Consider the following 20503-nt stretch of genomic DNA (forward strand, 5'->3'; position numbering starts at 1 on the left):
GTGGTTCAATGAACACTAATAGAGGCCCCTCTTGGTGTATATTATCTTGTCCACACTGCACTTAAAAAATGGTTCAATATGAAAATGGCTTGAAAAATGTCACTATGGCAAGGCAATCAATGAGTGGTTGTCAAATCCTTTTCATTTACACTACCATTCAAAAGTTTGGGGTCACTTAGAAATGTCCTTATTTTTCAAAGAAAAGCACAGATTTTTCAATGAAGATAACATTCAATTAATCAGAAATACACTTGATACATTGTTTATGTGGTAAATGACGATTCTAGGTGGAAACGTCTGGTTTTTAATGAAATATCTACATAGGTGTATAGAGGCCCATTTCCATCAACTATCACTCCAGTTTTCTAATGGTACATTGTGTTTGCCGTTGAAAACTCTTGTGCAATTATGTTAGCACAGCTGAACACTGTTTAGCTGTTAAGAGAAGCTATAAAACTTGCCTTCCTTTGAGCTAATTGAGTATCTGGAGCATCATATTTGTGGGTTTGATTATACTCTCAAAATGGCCAGAGGAAGAGAACTTTCATGTGAAACTCGCCAGTCTATTCTTGCTCTTGGAAATGAAGGCTATTCCATGCAAGAAATTGCAAAGAAACTGAAAATTCCGACAACGGTGTGTACAACTCCCTTCGGAGAACAGCACAAACGGGCTCTAACCAGAGTAGAAAGAGAAGTGGGAGGCCCCGGTGAACAACTCAGCAAGAAGACAAGTATATTAGAGTCTCTAGTTTGAGAAATAGACGCCTCACAGGTCCTTAACTGGCAGCTTCTTTAAATGGTACCCGCAAAACGCCAGTGTCAACGTCTACAGTGAAGAGGCGACTCCAGGATGCTGGCCTTCTAGACAGAGTGGCAAAGAAAAAGCCATATCTGAGACTGGCCAATAAAAAGAAAAGATTGATATGGGCAAAAGAACACAGACATTGGACAGAGGAAGATTGGAAAAAAGTGTAATGGACAGACAAATCAAAGTTTGAGGTGTTTGGATCACACAGAAGAACATTTGTGAGACGCAGATGCTGGAAGAGTGCCTGACGCCAACTGTCAAGCATGGTGGAGGAAATGTGATGGTCTGCTTTGGTGCTGCTAAAGTGGGAGATTTGTACAAGGTAAAAGGGATTTTAAATAACGAAGGCTATCACTCCATTTTACAACGCCATGCCATACCCTGTGGACAGCGGTCGATTATTACAGGCAGCTGGTATGCTTTCTGTAATGGAGTGGCCAGTGCAGTCACCAGAACTCAACCCCATTGAGCTGTTGTGGGAGCAGCTTGACCGTAGGGTACGCAAGAAGTGCCCATCAAGCCAATTCAACTCGTGGGAGGTGCTTCAGGAAGCGTGGGGTGAAATTTCTACAGATTACCTCAACAAATGAACAGCTAGAATGCCAAAGGTCTGCAATGCTGTAATTGCTGCAAATGGAGCATTCTTTGACGAAAGCAAAGTTTGAAGAACAAAATGAATCTTTCAAATAAAATCATTATTTCTAACTTTGTCAATGTCTTGACTATATTTTCTATTCGTTTGGCAACTCATTGGATAAATAAAAGTGTGAGTTTTCATTGAAAACACAAAATTGTCTGGGTGACCCCAAACTTTTGAATGGTAGTGTACATCGGTGAAAAAAAGAGGTTTCAATAACAGGTGATTGTGTGCACTGAAGTTGAGGTCCGCAAGTTACTTCTAGACAGAACATAGGTGATGAGAATGGAGTTCTCTTTCCCACCTCTCTCCCCATTCCTCGGACTGCCAGGTGAGCCACCTGTCCCATGGACTTGCTGGTATGTATCCTTTGAAAAACTCATAACAGCCATTGAACTAGCGGATACTAGAAACAACTGTGAGAGAGCCATGCTCAATCGCAATGGATTCTTCAGACTCTCTGACCTGCCGGCTCATATGACGCGTGTGTCATACAGGTGTCTTGACATTTTGCAGCCCCACAAAGCATTATGCTCAGGCAGATCGTTTTCCCCCAGCGACAACAACGAGCAGTTGAGTCAGTTCGCCAGTACTTAGCCGACCTAAGAAGTTTGGCCAGCTTGTGCAAGTTTGGGGCACTGGAGGATGAACTAATAGGAGAACAACTAGCAAAACATATAAATAACCTGAAACTTTTAAATGTCTCCTGTTGATCTAACTCTTAATCGAGCGGGGGGATGCCTCCCCTTAAATTTAGAATTTAGTGGTGGCAAGGAAAAGTTGAGGGGCCTGCACCCCAAGTGAATGAGAAGACTTTCACCTCATCACATTCCAAGTGTCCCAACACAGGGCCGACCACATGGATGTCTTTCGTGACTAGGGCTTCTCCCTCCTTGATCATGCTGGGTCCACCATCCTGATGAGTAGCTCACCTTTGGTAGCAGCACTGGTCTTCATTCAGGCCCTGGACCGCCTACCACTCACTCTGCATAACGATATGACTGTTGGACTGCAAAAGCTATTGGACGCCGGCATAATCGACCGGGTGGATGTCTCCCCTTAGATTTCGAATTTAGTGGTGGCAAGGAAAAAGTCGGGGTCCGGACCCAGGCATCGACCTCAGGTTACTGAATAAGGCTGTGATTCCAGACAGGTACAGACTGCCGACAGTGGAAGAGCTGACTGCCAAAGTTAAAGGCTCCTCTGTGTTCTCAAATAATTTACATCTGCCTTGGCTACCAGCAGGTCTCGCTACATCCCGAAAGCCACAACCTCACTGCCTTTGTGACACACACTGGGATTTTTTGCTACACACATGCCTTTCAGGCTCTGCCCCAAACTGCTTCAAGAAGATCATGACCACCATCTTCACTGACTTCCCAGGAGTGGACATCTACCTGGTTCATAGTGTGACAACAGCTCTCCATGACGAGAAAAAGGTGCTATATGTCCTCAGCAGCCACAACCTCACACTGACTGGAGAAAAGTACATATTTGCTGCACTTGCCATCGGGTTTATGGGGTCTCGCCTAACTACTGACAGTCTCCATCCGCTTCACTCCAATCTGAAAGCCGTGCAGCGTCTCCCTGAACTATCTTGCCCAGCCCAACTGGCATCTTTTCTGGGGATGACAGCCTACGACCTGCGATTTCCTCTCCTTTACTCCACCACTACCGTTCCATTATGAGAGCTCTAGTGAAAAGACGCGACATGAACATGGACCGCTGCGTGTTCACCAACTCAAAGCACAGCTCACCTCACCTCCACACTCTGACCTAAAGAGCCCCACAAACATGACCTGCAATTCCCCTGGTTGGAGTAGGCTCTGTGCGCGGGCAACTCCAGTGGCACAGAGCGCCCTATGGTCTTTGCCTCTCGGCCCCTCACCTCAGCTGAACAAAAGTACTTGTGGGGAAGTGCAAGGCACTGGCCTGTGTCTGGGCATGTGAGCAGTGGCACATGTAAGTGTGTGGATGGCACTTCAAACTGTGGACGGATCACCAGGCCCTAACTGCCCTGCTAGTAACGTCTGGGTCAGTACAGAAACCACTGAGAATAGTAAACCATGACCTTGACCTTTAGATCATTTAATTGAGTATAAGTGAATGTTTATGCCAAATGATGTTTCTATAATCACATGTCCCGTTTTGTTTAGCCTCAATGCGTTTTCTTGTTTTTTCTGTTAGTGTTTAAAGATGATCCTCCATTTAGTATAATTTCTGTTTTGAGTGGAGCGGTTCTCTTTTTCGAATTCATGCTGCTGCATCAATATGCAAGTGCGAAACACCATCTCTAGGCGGTTTGTCCATTCGAGGCTGCTGTAGAACGATGCAACATGGCGATGTCTGTGGGAGCGAGACCCACTCCCTGTGTAAATATAAAAGACTAATTCTAACCTAACAATATCGCTGCCGGTCGAGCTGACTCACTCACTGACTGACGGACTGATTTACAGATTGACTGACGGAGTGAATGGTGCGATCCTTATTTTCGCCAACAAAAAGAGTCCACTTCAGGATATGTCCAAGGAAAGATAGAAATATGGAAGAAAAAACTAAAAGTCCACTTCAAAAAATTTAACTCTTCATCCTCAGACACCTCTTCAAAGATCTTCATGATGCGACAGCACTGGTGTTTTTCCAAATCCAGAGCTGTTGGATAGCACGGTTTAAGCTGCGCAATATTCACGACACGGAGATCCTCTCCAGAATCCTCCAGGACAAGTTCGTGGGCTGATTTTTTCCGCACTACTTTGTAGGGGCCCTTCCAACGTGGAGCAATTTTAGCAGAGAAGGACTGGCTAATCTTCGAGTACGGATGGCTATTTAACCAGACTGTCTCTTTCCGCAAACATTTGGTCTCTCCTATAACGGTCATAATTGAGCTTCTGACGCTCTTTAGCTTTTTGATGGGTTTTGGTTACCAATTGTTGCAGACACCTAGGAAGGTACAAAACATATAAGAGACTGCAATCCCTTTATTTAGGGCCAGAATGGGTCTGGAAGTGAAAAATTACATCCAGTGCTGCCAAACCTGCCAAGTCCAAAAGCCTGAAAATCAAAGACGGCCTGGGAAATTACAACAGACCACTGTCAGTCGTCCATGGGAAATGCTAGGGGTAGACATCATGGGACCCTTCCCTCAAGCTCCGCCGGCAACCTTTATCTACTTGTCTTTGTAGATTATTACTCTCGCTGGCTGGAGTTGTTCACATTATGCTGGGCCACGCGACGACTGTTTCTCAAGTCCTAGTTAGAGAGATACTAACTTGTTGGGGAGTGCCGGACTACCTTCTTACGGATCAGGGTTCCTAATTCATCTCTTCAGTATTTGGGGAAACATGCAAGAAATGGAACCTGAAACAAAGGAAAACTACACCATACCATCCACAAACCAATCTTTCAGAGACGGTAAACCGGAACTTGAAGGCCATGATTGCATCTTATGTGGAGAGCGATCACAAAACCTGGGACGAGTAGTTACCCGAGTTTCGATTTGTACTTAACACAGCTGTCCATGAATCCATTGGAGTGACACGGCAGAGCTCAAAATGTAAGTTGGACACGTAAGGGCCCAGTGGACGCTGAGCTAAACCCATGCTTATGCACCCCAAATTAATCTGCTTACCACCAGATGGATCAGATAGTAGGTCTGCAACAATTGGTAACCAAAACCCTCCAAAAAGCTAAAGAGCATCAGAAGCTCAATTATGACAGGAGAGACCAAATGTTTGCAGAAAGAGACAGAGTCTGGTTAAAAAGTCATCCGTACTCCAAGATGAGCCAGTTGTTCTCTGCTAAAATTGCTCCATGTTGGAAGGGCCCCTACAGAGTAGTGCGGAGAATCAGCCCACATACTAAAAGTGTACATACGCACAAAATTAGGAAATGGCCTACGCAAAAGAAATTCCTGACTTAAAAAAATGTGCGCACGCACACCTGAACGCAATGTTCGCTTTATAAATCACAGTCCACCTGGAAAACGTTTTTACGTGGATCTGCCTCCAAATCCGCCCTCCACACGCCCACTTTCAACCATAAATGGTCAATGCAAAGCAAGGCATGAATATTAAATGATGCAGCTGACCAATGGGTTTCCACGGTGAGTCCTGACGGAGTCACGGCATCAAGCGATGAGAAGAGGAAGCAAAACTTCCTGACACTGACATCGAGGTGTTTGTTATTGAGGTGGAGGTGAAGAGTGACTTGGACAGCAGTGATGTCAATAATAAAGAAAATACACTGACACTCTGCCGCTGCTGTGGATAACACAATGTGTGAGAGTGAAGACGAGAGAAAGAATGAAGCCTGAAGTAAAAAAAAAATCACAGATCGATAGAATCTATATCAGCTGATCGCTGAACCCTCTCTTCTTCCTCATCCTTCCATACACGTGCACACATCACTCAGAACCCCGCACCACTGTCACGGCAGTATTTATTTATTTAGAGCATCGGACCGATTCCCTCACATCAGTGGATCCTTACCTCCACTCTGGGATATTATTCTGAAAGTTTCTTCATTTCTTGTAAGTGATCTCCTCCTCTTCACTGCAGTGATTTGACGATACACGCAGTGTTAGAAGATATTATTAAAACCTATTAATAACTCGGCCCCGTGGCTGAATGGAATCTAAACTTAATTTGCTGTAAGTTGTTTTACATATTTTTTAATTAAAAGGTTTGTGTGGAACAGATATGTCGCGCGAGCAAAACTAAGCTGTTGGTTTTAAAGGGGACATATTATTCCCATTTCACCACAGTTGATATGGTTCCTTGGGGTCTTAATTAAAAGTCTGTAACATTTTTTGGTCAAAATACCACAAGGATAATTTAAAACAGCAGCCTTTTTACCCTGTTTAAAACAGCCCTCCTCAGATTGTCCTGTTTTGAGTGCCTCGCCCCCCCTGTCACAGCCCCGCTCCCCCTGTCACACCATACACACTCCACCAGATCTCCGCCTCCAGGGGGGGGGGGGCTATGCCATGCAGACAGACTGTGAGGTCACAATCTGGTGTTTTTCCATTCGACTCACTCTAGCTTATAGTTTCTGACATAGAGGAACCACAACAAATCGCAGGAGTTTTTTTTTTCAAGAGTCTTTGGGACGGTAGACACGCCAGATATCCAAATTAACGTGTAGAAGCACTACAAAAGTGGAATTTTCATAATATGTCCCCTTTAATGTAAATGATGAAGTGGATCAATAATCTGCTTCAGTTCACCACCTCAGGTCTGCATCGCCACTTTCCCTTCTCCAAAACGTTCGTACGCATAGGTAGGGATGGGTATCGTTTGGTTTTTATCCGATACCGGTTCCTAACCGATACTTTTAAAACGATACCGGTTCCTAAACGGTGCCTGAACCGATACTTTTTTCAAAAAAGTGCACAAAACGATACTTGACTAAGAAAGTATATAAAATATATTAACTGTTTAAAGTAGATTATAAATATAAATAAATACAAAACCCTTTTTAACTTAAAACTATGAATAACATACGAACTGTTAACAAAAGTTTACACTATACTTAAATAAATAAAAATAAATACAAAACACACACACTCTGACTCGTGACTCTGACTTCGGTGCCTGAGCCAAATGAAGACTGAGGGTCGCTTTTCCATCACTCGGAGACCCCCACCCCCCCACCGTCTCCGCGGCTGGGGCAGTCGCAGGCAGGCTTCGGCCCCCCGCCTTCGTGCCCCTAACATGCGGTCGCTTTTATGAAACATTTCTCTGCGTGGTCTTCGTTCTTCGCGGGCAGCGCAGAGACAAGAGTCTGTCCACCGGGGGTCCGCGGCCGCGGGGGCCTCCGGGGGCCCGGCGGGAGCCGCCGCTTCCCGTGAAGGAAGGAGCTGAAGTGTGAGGAGGCGGGACGAGCGGAGACCTCAGGCTTCGATTGGCTCAGGCACCGAAATGAGGCACCGAAATCTCCGTTGCATTTCGGTCCGGGTAGGTACCGGTTGTATTGGAACCGGTTCCATATTGGAACCGGTTCTCGGTACCCAACCCTACGCATAGGTCAGAGTTTGCATGGAAATACGCACGTTTTCCGATCAAGTTTGTTTTTATAAATCCCAACTTTGCTTGAGTACGGACGTTTCAGGCCCTGTTTTGTGCGTACGCTACGGTTATAAATGAGACCCCAGCGCTTTCGCATCATGAAGATCTTTGAATAGGAGTCTGGGGATGAAGAGTTCCATGGGTTCCAGCAAATGCATAGGAAAGGAAGGCCTATTCAGGCCCTTTTCACAGGAAGGGGGTGTAACGGATCGACAGACCCCCCCCCCCTTTTTTTGTTGGCTTAATTTAGTTTATTTAGATAAATTGTTGCAGAGGTGTGGACTCGAGTCACATGACTTGGACTCGAGTCAGACTCGAGTCATGAATTTGATGACTTTAGACTCGACTTGACAAAATGTAAAGAGACTTGCAACTCGACTTGGACTTGGACATCAATGACTCGTGACTTCACTTGGACTTGAGCCTTTTGACTTGATAAGACTTGCTCCTTTCCCCAAAACCCAAAGATTAAAAAGTATGTTATTAAGGAACGCTCTGTATCTTTCATTGTGTATGTGTCCGTCAGGGGTGTAAAGTAACGAAAGGCAAGGCAATTCTCACTGCAGTGGTAGATGCTGCATAGAGTGGATGACGTTCCCTAACGTGCACGTTCAACATATGAAAACTGATCGTAAAGTTCACTGTTCGTGAAAAATATGCGCGACAGGCACAACACTGCACAGGGATCCACTGCGGAGGGGCTGCAGAGCCGCGGGCTGCAGACCCCTGGCTACGGCGAAAGAGCGATTTGCTTACTGCTCCGCCGCTAAAGAGATGCGGACGTCAAAACATTAGTTATAATATTAGTTCCGCCTCGCATTTTCTCCTCCCGGTCGCACGCCTGTTATGCCTTCGCGCCGCACCGGTGGGGCGCACAATACAGAGAATCACTGCGCTACACAGGGGCGGCCCTAGCATATTTGGGGCTCTATGCAAGAGCCCCCCCCCCCTCAACAAAAAAAAGTTGAAAAACGGAATTGCAACTTTCAGACGGTATTTTGCCCTGTAAGACTGCATTTCATTTCAAATAAACACAACAACGATCGCAACGACATGGTGCAGGCATTCGTTTTAGACAGATAATATGAACGTGTTTACCGTTCAAATTCATTATTTGTCATTAAGTTGCGTTTAGTTCAACGTTCTCATAAAAATGTTCAATGAACGCGTTCTTTTGAACTCGTTCATGGACAACACTGCCTGAAACTCAATAGCCTACTGGCCTACCTGCCTCGGCCGCCTGCGGGTGACTCTTCAGCTGTGCTGGATTGCTGTTCACTGCAAAGTGAACCCGGATGAGCTCTACTCACCTTGAAAATCAGCTGCTGCTCAAACTCAACAAGTTTGTAGACTAGTGCTCTAAAGGTGGACCAAAGTTTAACCAAAAGTTTAGATATACAGTGGGACAGCGGCATTTTAACTTTTTATTTTAGCTGTCATGTGGTTCATGTCTTGACATGTCCTCCCAAAAGTTCTTAAATGTTGTGTTGACATGTTAAATGTTTGATAGGTTTAATGTCATTGCACTTAAATAACTGTTTTTGGATTGGAATTATGAGCCGTTGTCCTTTTTTGCACTGCATAGGAGCGGCCCCCGCAAGTGCAATTTCAATTGCACTTGTTTTAATAAATAAATACAGATTTTAAAAGCATACATGATCTGTGTAAATATATTATTACTCTGTGATCAAAAGGACTTGAAAGGACTCGAAACTCAAACTGCAGGACTTGGACTTGACTTGAGACTTGTCAGTCTTGACTTTGGACTTGACTCGGGACTTGCCTGTCTTGACTTGGGACTTGACTCGGGACTTGAGGGCAAAGACTTGAGACTTACTTGGGACTTGCAAAAAAATGACTTGGTCCCACCTCTGAATTGTTGTCAGGGTGTCTGGCACCCCAGAACAAAAAAACACATATCAAGTAACGTTAAGCCGTCACATTTCTTTAGCTCTATTCTAACACAAAGACTTATTCAGATATTATAATATTCATTCAGGTATAAAATATGCACTAAAAAGTAAAATATTTAACAATAACAAACACGTCCTCTCTGTGCTTTTATCACGATCTCCTATTTTTTGCCATAGCCCTATAATTACAATTTCATATAAGCATATTTTTGCTCTCAGCATATGCCCTATTTAGATCAATTAATACTACTTATAGTATATACTGTACAATATATATATATTTGGTGCTACTGTATGTATTACACATATATTTATAAATAACCTATATTGTATTCAGTTAAACAAAAAAAAAGGTCCTTTCTGTTGATGCATGAGTGAAAGAGACAGAGAGACCCTGACCTGTGTGAGAGGAACATAGAGAGGATCTGATGAGTTGAGTAGAGTCATGTTGTTAAAGGGGTGGAGTCTGCCCTCTGCTTTACTTTTGCTTCCATCCTTTTTTTTCTCAGTATATGGAGCTTCAACCTCCCCCTGGTCACTCAGACACTCATAGAATTCCTCCTCACTGTCGCTCCAAGAGTCCCAGGATTTTCCCAGAGACATTTCCCTTGTTGAGGTGGATTCTGTTGTTGTTGCCTCCGGTACAGGAAAGCTGTTCTGGTAGCCACCAGACATCCTGCACTCTCGTTCTTTGTTTGCCTCCAGCACCTTGCGAGCTTCATCTCTGGCCCTCTTTCTCTCAATGCAGCAGTTCAGCATCTAGGCAAAAGCATTATCCCTTTTCAATCAACGGGATACTGAACATTGTTGTCTTTATTTTTCTCTTAAGATTATTGCTTGTAGTCATTCAGATAATGACCCTAAATCATAGACCTCTTCAAAAAATGTTTTATTTATTATTATTATTATTATTAATTAAATTATTAAAACCCTTAAAAACAATTTGGAGTTTAGACGAAGCTTGCACAGTTGATGCTTCATTAATTACTTAAATCTTCTTGAACATAATTAGATACAATGTTTAATTTACCTTGTGATCTTTTGTAAGAGTACAGTTGCAGGTTTGCACATAATTTATATAGAAGCCAATCTATTTTACTTTAGGCAAAACATCAAACCTCTGATTAATACAAATTAAATCTATCAGCAGGAGTATTATAGACTCTTCTCAGTGTATGCGAGTTGCCATATTGCTTTTTTTTCTAATACTATTTAGAAAAATACATTATTGCTCAATATAATGAACTTTAAAACGATGGCCCTAAATCAAACTTTTCCACTTTTTTCACCCAGTGTCATGTTTCCCCATTCATAGCTATTGATTTATTTGTATTTTAAAAAACTGACATTTCTTTTATTTCAAACACACATTTAAATTTGTTAAACTTAAATGGCTACCTGTAGCTTCTGATGCAAAAGACAACAGCGAAGATCAGGAGGTCCTACTGCCAGTCTGCAGATAAAGAACCATGAGTTGATGATGGATAGAAATTAAAATCATGTAGTATTAGATTGAGAAACTAAAAAACTTCCACTTGTATGGTATATATTTCACTATCTTGAAAAAAACAAAGTATTTTGTACAAGGTAGCACAAAACACAGGGCAGTTACTATGTTCCCTGAGATGCAGATCTCAAAATGATAAAACAAATATTGTGCTATGCCTACAGTACTTAAGCCAAGAGCAGTCTATGTGTGTTGTACTTACCCATAAATGAGGTGGTTGTTTTCCCAGCGGTAGCGCAACTCTAGGACAAATTCCTGCCAGAGGTGGGCAACAGCCTGCAGCCCACCATAATTGTAGTTTGCCAAACACACACACAGTGCTAGTCGGTAGGTCAGACTATCACTGGGTGCTGACTTTAGCTGGAGGAAAAGGTTCTGGACAAACAAAGAAAGTAGGGGAGGTAATGAATATACATGTACAGTATATCGTTATGGAAAAGTTAAATTCAGAGCAGGCCTCAAATGAAGGGGGGAAAACTAAACCGTTACTGGTACAGTAATAAATTTGGTTCACATAGCACAACCGACTGAGAACAAGAAATGTATTACTCTGACATTTTCTCCCACAAGGTTAAGCAGATATTCCCTAAAACAGGATGAGAGCAGGGGTATTGAATAAGAACTAAGAGAGGTCCAGATAGAGAACATTTCCACAATGAAAGTCCGAAACATTATAATGTCTAACTACCATAATGATTTATTGCAATAAATATTGAAAAATTACATGTATTAATATCTGTGTTGTTACAGACGCGGTAACTATGGGCAAAACTCTATTACAGAAAAGCACTGCTGTGATGACATTTTTCAGTTGGCAGTTCGCATGAGACTTTACTATGCGCAATGGGAAAGCAGATGTTCTTCCCTCTGCTAGAGCTGATGCAGCCTGTGATGTTCTCCTCTCTCTGACTCCACTTTCATGCTGTGACAGTAGCTCATCCGGTAAAATTAACTATTGTTGTTCTCCACAGTCCACCAGGTTCTTTGGGAATTTTTCTCCGAGGAATTAGATGTCCTCCTGTCAAACTTCCCAGAAGGCCCTTCAGTTATCCTTCTAGGGCAGGGGTTAGGGACATCAGTGGGCGGCGGATTACTTTCTAGTCAGAATGGTGGTCCCTGGGACAAAACCAGTTGAAAACCCCTGTTCTAGGGGACTTTAACATCAAGACAGAGAAGTCATCTGACCTATTACTTTTACTGTCTTCTTTTGCTCTCTCCCTCAGTCCTTCCCCTCCTACTCACAAAGCCGGAAACCACCTTGACTATATTTTCACCAAAAACTATTCAACATCGAACCTCACTTTAACCCCACTTCATGTCTCTGACCACTTCTCTATCTCTTACTCTCTCCCACTATCTCAAACTAACAACCCTACCACACCAACAGACTCTTTACCTGTCAGTCGCAACATTCATTCCCTCTCTCCTGCCTCTCTAGCCTCCTCTGTTTTATCAGCCCTCCCTTCCACTGACTCTTTCTCACTCATGCATCCTAACTCTGCCACAGACATTCTCCTTTCTACTTTGTCCTCCTCTCTTGAATCTCTGTCCTCTTATGTCACGACAGATCTGCAAGTCCTCACCAGCTCCGTGGTTGTCTGACTCGGTGCGTGCTGAAAGAGCCACTATGCGAGCATCAGAAAGGAAATGGCGAGAATCTAAATACTCGGACGACCTGCTCACTTATCAGTCTCTTCCCTCTTCTTTCGCTTTTTTACCAAACTACGATTCAATCCTCATTTTCTTACCCCAAAAAACTCTTCTCCATCTTTTCCAACCTCCTGGACCCCCCCAGTCCCCCTCCTCCCTTCTACCAAGCCACTTTGTCAACTACTTTACAAAAAAGATAGATGACATAAGCTCCTTATTTTCTAATCCTCCTTCTCTAGATACATTTCCATCAACTTCATCCCTTTCGCTTTCCGTTTTCACCCCCCTGTCTCCCAATCATGAACTTACCTTGGTAACCTCTGCCCGCCAGACCACCTGCCCCCTTGACCCCATCCCATCTCACATTCTCCAGTCTATTGCTCCTGGCCTTCTTCCTTCTCACCCATCTTATTAACAATTCCCTGTCAACTGGCTGTTTCTCTAACTCTCTGAAGGAGGCAAGAGTAAATCCTCTCCTGAAGAAACCCAACATCAACCTGTCTGAAGTAAATAACTACAGAACTGTCTCGCTTTTTCCTTTTCTTTCCACAACTCTCCTCCTATCTCCACCATAACAACCTTCTTGACCCTCACCAGTCTAGTTTCAAGGCAGGCCACTCAACTGAGACTGCCCTCCTTGCTGTCTCTGAGCAATGTAACACTGCTAGAGCAGCCTCTCTCTCCTCTGTCCTTATCCTTCTAGACCTCTCTGCTGCATTTGACACAGTGAACCACCAGATCCTGATCTCATCCCTTCAGGACTTTGGTATCTCAGGCTCTGCTCTCTCCCTGCTCTCATCCTAATGGTAATGGTAATGGATTTGTTTTTATATAGCGCTTTTCTAGTCTGATGAAGACCACTCAAAGCGCTTTACAGTACAGTTTCACATTCACCCATTCACACACACATTCATACAGTGCATCTACTTGCAGCACTTTGTTATTCTATGGGGGGCCATTCAGGGTTCAGCATCTTGCCCAAGGACACTTCGGCATGCAGATGGTTCAGACTGGGGATCGAACCGCCGACCTTCAGGTTGGAGGACGACCGCTCTACCCCTCAGCCACAGCCGCCCACCTCAGCCACAGCCGCCCAACCTACCTCAATGATGCACTTACCGGCTAACTTGGAGAGGATCTGTGTCTGAACCTTGCCCTGTCACTACTGGGGTCCCTCGACTGGTCTTTAACCTACCTAAATTCACTCACACTACTCCGCCCCACCGCCCCCTTAACTGGTTACCGGTGGCTGACCGCATCCGTTCAAAACATTAGTACTTGCATACCATGCTGCGAACGGATCAGGCCCAGTCTACATCCAGGATATGGTAAAACGTTACACCCCAGCCCGTTCACTCCGCTCTGCTGCTGCCAATCATCTTGTTGCTCCCTCACTGCGACCTAAACACTCATCAAAATCACAACTGTTTGCTGTCTATTTAGTGGAACGAGCTCCCCAATGGAAATCCGGACATCAGAAAGTTTACACATCTTCCGCCGCAAACTGAAAACACACCCTTTCCGACTATACCTTGAATACAATTCTTGATTGTTGTTGTTCTGGGTTTATACCATCTTGGTTGAATGCACTTATTGTAAGTTGCTTTGGATAAAAGCGTCAGCTAAATGAAATATAATGTAATGGGCAGGCTGCAAACGCAGCACTCACAGCCCCTGTTTAGACATGGTATTAAGATCCAGGCTAGAGATGTGTTCACAAGTGGACAGTGTAACATTTGTCTGTCCACAGCTTGCATTAAAATGTGTCTACTGTGTCTAATGTGGGATATCATTTTCCCAGTCTTTATTTCAATAATGTACACAATCTTAGATGTCACAACCAGGTGATATGCAAGGTTTCAATCTAGTGGTAAAGGAGCAGTGAAAGAGCCAACTTACACACACTGAGTTTTTATCTTGCTTGACTTTCTCACAGGAGTTTGCCTGTGCAGCTTTATTTTTGCTTTTCTCTGATGATCTCTCCACAGCAGCATCTGGGAAGAGATACTGAGACATAAAAGAATAATAAATAAATAATCACTTAACTATAAAGTACAATTCACTTCCACATTTACATAAAACCAATGAATTATTATCCAAATCATTTGCCTGCCATGTTTGTTAAAATCCAGCTCAACTCAACCATTGTGGTACATTGACATTTAGAATAAATGAGACAATCATTTTAAACTGGGCTCTGCAAGGGGATGGAGCAAAAGTTTGTTTTAGCAAAAGATCATAACCTATTTTATTTCTATTGAATTACCAAATAGCGAATGCCCCCACCGGAATTCGAATTGAAGTCATCAAATCCCCAGTCCATTAGCAGAATAGTGTAGGGAAAAGATCCCTGATGCCTAATGATCCCTGATGCCTAATGCCCAACATAAAACCCATTAATTATAACTAGAATTCAGTTTTTCGACTATTACTTTGTGTTGGGTGTGGATTGAAGTCATTGCTGTCTTATAGTAGTACAGGACAGTGTGCAGGATTCCTCTTCTCTCACCTGCATGTGCTTTTTCTCCTCCAAACCCGTCCACTATTTGAAGGTGTACATTGGCCTTTTCAGTGTAGCTATATACATTTTCTATTTATAACTAAAACATTAGTCAACCAGTCCCCAAACCCTTGTCCCAGGCACAATAATGACATACTGTCATTGCTGTAATTAGCTGTGTTCAGCTCAGTGAGAAAAACAAAAACACATGGTATACTTGTGTGAAACTTATGTGAGATTTCCCCCTCTTAAACTCATTGGCTTTTGATAAAATTTAATTTTTCTTTAAGTTAATAGAAGTTTTATTGAGTAATTCCCATTGTCATGATTATAATCTCTGAAAATATTAACATAATATAACAATCAGTATGAATTTGTCTTACCAGAAGGACAGAGTTGAGTATATCAGTGTTCAGTTGTGACTCATCATCATGTCTTCGGCGTCGGATGTGCTTTCGGGCGCTGTGCACCATATTGGAGACAGATAGTTTAGAGATAGGCACTGTTGCTGCTGGCTCTGTCAGCTTGGATAAAGCAGTGCTGACGTCACTATTTTCTACAGGGACAGAAACAGAAGTTGCTGTTAATCACATTAAGCAATCACTATCCAAGACTTTATAATGTGTTAATTATGCATTTATATATATTGTTTATTTGAGGGGAAAGGGGGCATTTAGAGTTTTTGAGATGAGTAATAGGTCTAGTTTGTTCCTTTTGAATATGGTGTCCTCGGTGTTACAGTACAGCCAGTAACCTGACCTTTGCCCTCATCTTCAACCAATCTTCTTCCAAGAATGTCCTCTGTAGACTCCTTCCTAAAGGAGAGCTTCAAGAACTCTGTCAGTAAGTCACCTGCAAGGGAAGATAAAAATGGGTCAAAATCGTTAATATTATTTCACTCCCCATACAACTGTGGAACAAACTAGAAAACTTGAATCAATAGTTTGTCTAAAAGGTATCGTTACCGCAGATACACTATCAAACAACTGTTCTGTCTTTCTGTCATTCAACAGTCTAGGCTGGTGGTGTGGTGTTAACAATTCAATATTTTTATTGATTTTTCAAATACATAAACCCTCAATGTAACCAACTCTATCACAAACCACATCCACAAGATATGATAAAATAAAAGCAACTATAACCAAATTTTATAACCCAGATAATTAATTACACATATTACAGAGATCAACCATCAATTAGATTGTAGTCCCATGTTCCACTATCTCTAAAAGGAAATTCAAAGTTAAAGTAGACAAAAACTGGCTGCTGGACCCTAAAAAAACCTTGAATGGATCCCCTGCTGGAGAATTTCAACTCTCAAGTTTCAAATGTACCATCACATCCCCAATGCAGGGCCTGTGTGTAGGTGGGTTGCTGATTTACAAAACCATAAAATAGGGCATCGAGCCAATAGTGATGAAAAGGCAAGGCATCTGACTGGGCAACATATACTGCTACTTACAAAGAAACCACATCAATCGAAGCCATCGTAGGATTAGGGCTGTATTCTCTTATTTTCAATTGCCGGGAGTCACCCTAGTCATTAAACTGTCAGCTCCTCACAACAAGATTATTAGTGATGTACTGGTTGCTGAGTGAGAACATATAAAAGAGAGTGCAGATAATAAAAAGAGAAAGGCAGGGTATATTAGTTTATGAATATTGTTTGCCCAGTAAAACTGTAGGAAGTTTGGTGAGGCCAACCCTCCAGCCTCCCTCTGCCACCCCAGATGTGCCTTTTTTATCTGTGGTATTATTCCAGATAAAGGCAGATGTGGTGTAGGTAAATGTTTTGTTGACATACCGTGGGCCTCGTAATATCAATGGATCAATCATGGTTTGAATGCCACAGTATTTGAGTGTTGTTGCTGTCAATATTCATCCCCTTGATGAGGTAAGATTTCTAGATTTCTAGATCTGGATTGGCAAAAAGCCAATTCTCAAGCAGTGGACAGATTTGTGTTTTACCAGGGATTGGCAGGCTAGCAGCTGACACTGACGGTCTGGCCACTTCTTATGTCTGTGCTGGTGTAAGTATGCACCATTTATAATGTGTGCAGTGTGGAGAGGTGCGTCTTTCAGTTCTTCAAAGTTCATGGATGTCACTACACTGAATACTGCTGTGGTGGGGTCTGACTGTCTGATGCTGCTGATATTTTGCGCCTGAACATTTATGAGGCCTTTTGCGGCAACAAGAACATTGTCCTCAAACCCATAAAAAAATAAAATAAACATCAATGGGCTGAGACTTAGCTATCATTAGCCATAAGTTAGCTAGCTAGGTGACATGCATAATACATAAAAAAAAGAACTTTTAAAAAAATCTCAAGTTAAACTCTCATTGTCGAGTTGATCAGATGAGAAGTGTTCTCCTCAGCCCATGTAGGTGCCTACTGTTTGAGTCAGGGGGAACTGTGTTATAAAGGTCTTCTTTATTAAAATCCCTCTTTTTCCTCTGCTGAAGGGATGCAGTGGTCATCATGCCCCCCGGTTTGCATCCAGGAACACTTACTTTTAGATATTTCTTGATAAGGTATAATTTGTCTTGGAAACAGGTGAAACTGTATCATCTCATTGCCTTGTATTAACTTTATATAGTTGCATAAATTGAGTTTGGAAATACAAATTGGACACAAAGGAATTGTTCTTACCCAGTAAACATTGAGGGTTTTCAGCAGTCCTGACTCGAACCGACCAGTGAGGAGCTTGGAGAGGGTCAAGGTCACTGCCAGGTCACACAAAGAGAGTTTATTTGGTTAATCACATTGACTGTTGCTGGTTCACATTTATGTCTAGATTAAGTACCTAAGACACAATAATCAAATTGATATAATAAAACATTCTTTAAAAAAAAGCAAGTTCGTGATTTTTATTGTTTTTTTTATTACCCTGCAGGCTGGCATAGAAGGGTAATCTTTTCAACCCCTTCAACCCTAATTCACTAAACCTGCTGGGAATATTACTTGGGAGGATACCTCCAGAAGATCAACTGTTGGAGCTGATTGGTCGTGGGGGGGTATGGTGTGTACAACATCCTTGAATGCTCTTACAGACATTGGCCGATGTTAAGCTTAAACCCAGATGTGCATGTGTTGTGGGTGATAGTTGGACGTTGCGTGCACACATTTTGGACTTTTTTCAAGGTGTTTAAATGCGTTCCTCATAAATTCTAGAGCAAATTAAACAAACCCAAAGTATTCTCGTCAGAGCTGTACTTGGGCTCAGATACCTTTTCCCTTGCGTGACCCCATTGATATACATATCCCCCCTCCACCATGGTTGATGGCCTGGTCTGTCACTACAACACTGCTCCTTCACTCTCTCAAGTCTCTTGCCCCCTCAAAACCCTGACTGTATCCTTCATGTGCCCAGCACGCTGTTTCGCTGCTGAATTTTGCACCATAAAGGTCGTCAACTGCAGCAGCTTTACAAAATATCTGGCCTTGCTGTCCACCTGGAGGCCTGCATAGACCATACAAGGCTGCTCTCTCTGATACCAAGACAGTTCTACTCCTCCCTCATAGGCAACCTCCAAAAAGAGATGTACTTCACCAGCACATGTCAAACCACAAGCGGTTTTAACCCCTTCAATCCGGATTCAGTCCCCACCACAGCACAGAGACTGCCCTCATCGCTGCCGACTCAGGCCTTACTATCCTCATCCACCTTGACCTCTCTGCCATCTTCGACAGTCTCCCATACCATCCTCCTCAACCGCCTACCTGAGTACCTCTGCCTTACTGGTACAGCTCTCTCCTGGTTCCAATCAGGAAACAGTTTGTCACAATCAGAGGTACCAGCTCCATCCCAGCCCGAATTAAAAACCAAGGCGTGCTGAAAGGCTTGGTGCTTGGCCCCCTTCTTTTCACCATCTACATACTCCTGCTTGGTCATCATCCATCAAAATGGCCTTAATTTCCACTCCTACGCCGACAAAAGCAAAATGCAAACCTTTTGAGACAGAGCCTTCTGTGTAGCAACCTCCATCCACCAGAACTCTCTTCCTGCTGAAATCCACAATTCTGCATCTCTGGATAGTTTCAAAAACTCTTCAAACACCACGTGTTCACTAAGGCCTTTGACTCCAGCCTGTCATCAGTCTTTCTATCGTGTTTTTTGTGGCTTACACAATATGATTTCGTTATGCATGCTTTAGGCACAACTTTCCAATAGGTTGCGAACACCTACATGTAAAATAGAATAACAGCAATTCTAGCCTTTCATGGATGTGCTGTTGCAATGAGTAACCAAAGCAGGGTAAGGGAGATGTATTGGGATGCTGTGTGAGAAATCTAGAGACTTGGGGGTAACAATTACACCTGGCTTTTTCTTCCTCTTCCCCGCACAAGCTTAGAGTTGTAACAACACCGTATATTTTGTACTTCCTCTGCCGACATCACAGTCGTAGCTGGCATAAAACACCTTGGGTAAGACTGGTCTGTCACATAAACCCAGCTTACAGCATACAAGACACCATCACAGCACCATCACCCATCAGGTGTCTGAAGGAGAGGTATCGCAGGTTGTTCCTTCCTGAACTATGGATAGTTTATTACTTTAATGTCATAAAGCACACCATATTCAAAAAGAGAAAACCAGCCCTATTGCTCATTTCAAAAACTCTAAATGTTTTCCCTCAAAGATACAATATACAAATGCATAATAAACACCTTATAAAATATTAGATAGTGACTGCTTGGTAGTATAAACAGTAACTTAGATAATAACTTCATAACTTCTTATTTTAGATGTACATGTGACAGAGACAAAAGAGTTTTATTGAGAAATATTTGCAGGAGAGGAAGATGCACGGCTTTATACTGTATATAGCTGGTATATTTATTTGAGTAAATATGACTACTTTTAGATAAGGAAATACTGTAGCTATACCAGAAACTTCATTAAGGCTTTACTTATATTAAAAGTTAACGTAAAGAACTCCAGGGGATGGGCAGTAGGCTCTCACCCACACACACACGTATGGTAATTTTCCTGTGTAAAAACAAACCATTGCAATAGCAGAACTACAGAGCTGCTGATCAGCGGCTCAACTGAGGCTGCAGATCAGCAGCCGGTATGAACAAATAACAGCTGCGACATGGAGCCGTCCCGCATAGCACCGTTTTTAACGGCTGGGTATGGCAATACATTTCTAGCATCGTTATACTGTGCAACATTACTCAGGTGGTCAGGAAGAATGAAATAGAATCTGTGCTGTAGTGTTCATTTATCATAGAAAATAAGACCCATAGTGAGTCAATCACTTTTTTTCACATGATATGCAATAGATATTTTTCTAGTAAAAATGGATGCAATTGTATGACAGAAGGAAAAACGGTGTTGCAATGGGAGTTAAAGACAGTGTGACAGGGAGATCTACGATACCCTTACCTTGTAGACTTCATTATCCACAAACTATGCCT

At 42.8% G+C, this 20503-nt stretch overlaps 1 protein-coding gene across 1 annotated transcript in view; it reads right to left on the reverse strand.

Moving 5' to 3' along the window:
• LOC133027564 (rab3 GTPase-activating protein catalytic subunit-like) overlaps window positions 1-20503 on the reverse strand; it is a 67255-nt gene that overhangs the window by 16095 nt on the left and 30657 nt on the right. Inside the window, exons 10-18 of the mRNA XM_061094600.1 lie at window positions 19490-19513; window positions 18822-18836; window positions 17732-17805; window positions 15840-15932; window positions 15464-15636; window positions 14480-14587; window positions 11133-11305; window positions 10822-10876; window positions 9823-10182 (exon numbers count right to left, since the gene is read on the reverse strand). Of these exons, the coding sequence (XP_060950583.1) occupies window positions 9823-10182; window positions 10822-10876; window positions 11133-11305; window positions 14480-14587; window positions 15464-15636; window positions 15840-15932; window positions 17732-17805; window positions 18822-18836; window positions 19490-19513 (1075 nt within the window). The remainder of the gene's footprint in view (window positions 1-9822; window positions 10183-10821; window positions 10877-11132; window positions 11306-14479; window positions 14588-15463; window positions 15637-15839; window positions 15933-17731; window positions 17806-18821; window positions 18837-19489; window positions 19514-20503) is intronic.

Source organism: Limanda limanda, chromosome 21, assembly GCF_963576545.1.
Source record: "Limanda limanda chromosome 21, fLimLim1.1, whole genome shotgun sequence".
Lineage (NCBI taxonomy): Eukaryota > Metazoa > Chordata > Actinopteri > Pleuronectiformes > Pleuronectidae > Limanda > Limanda limanda.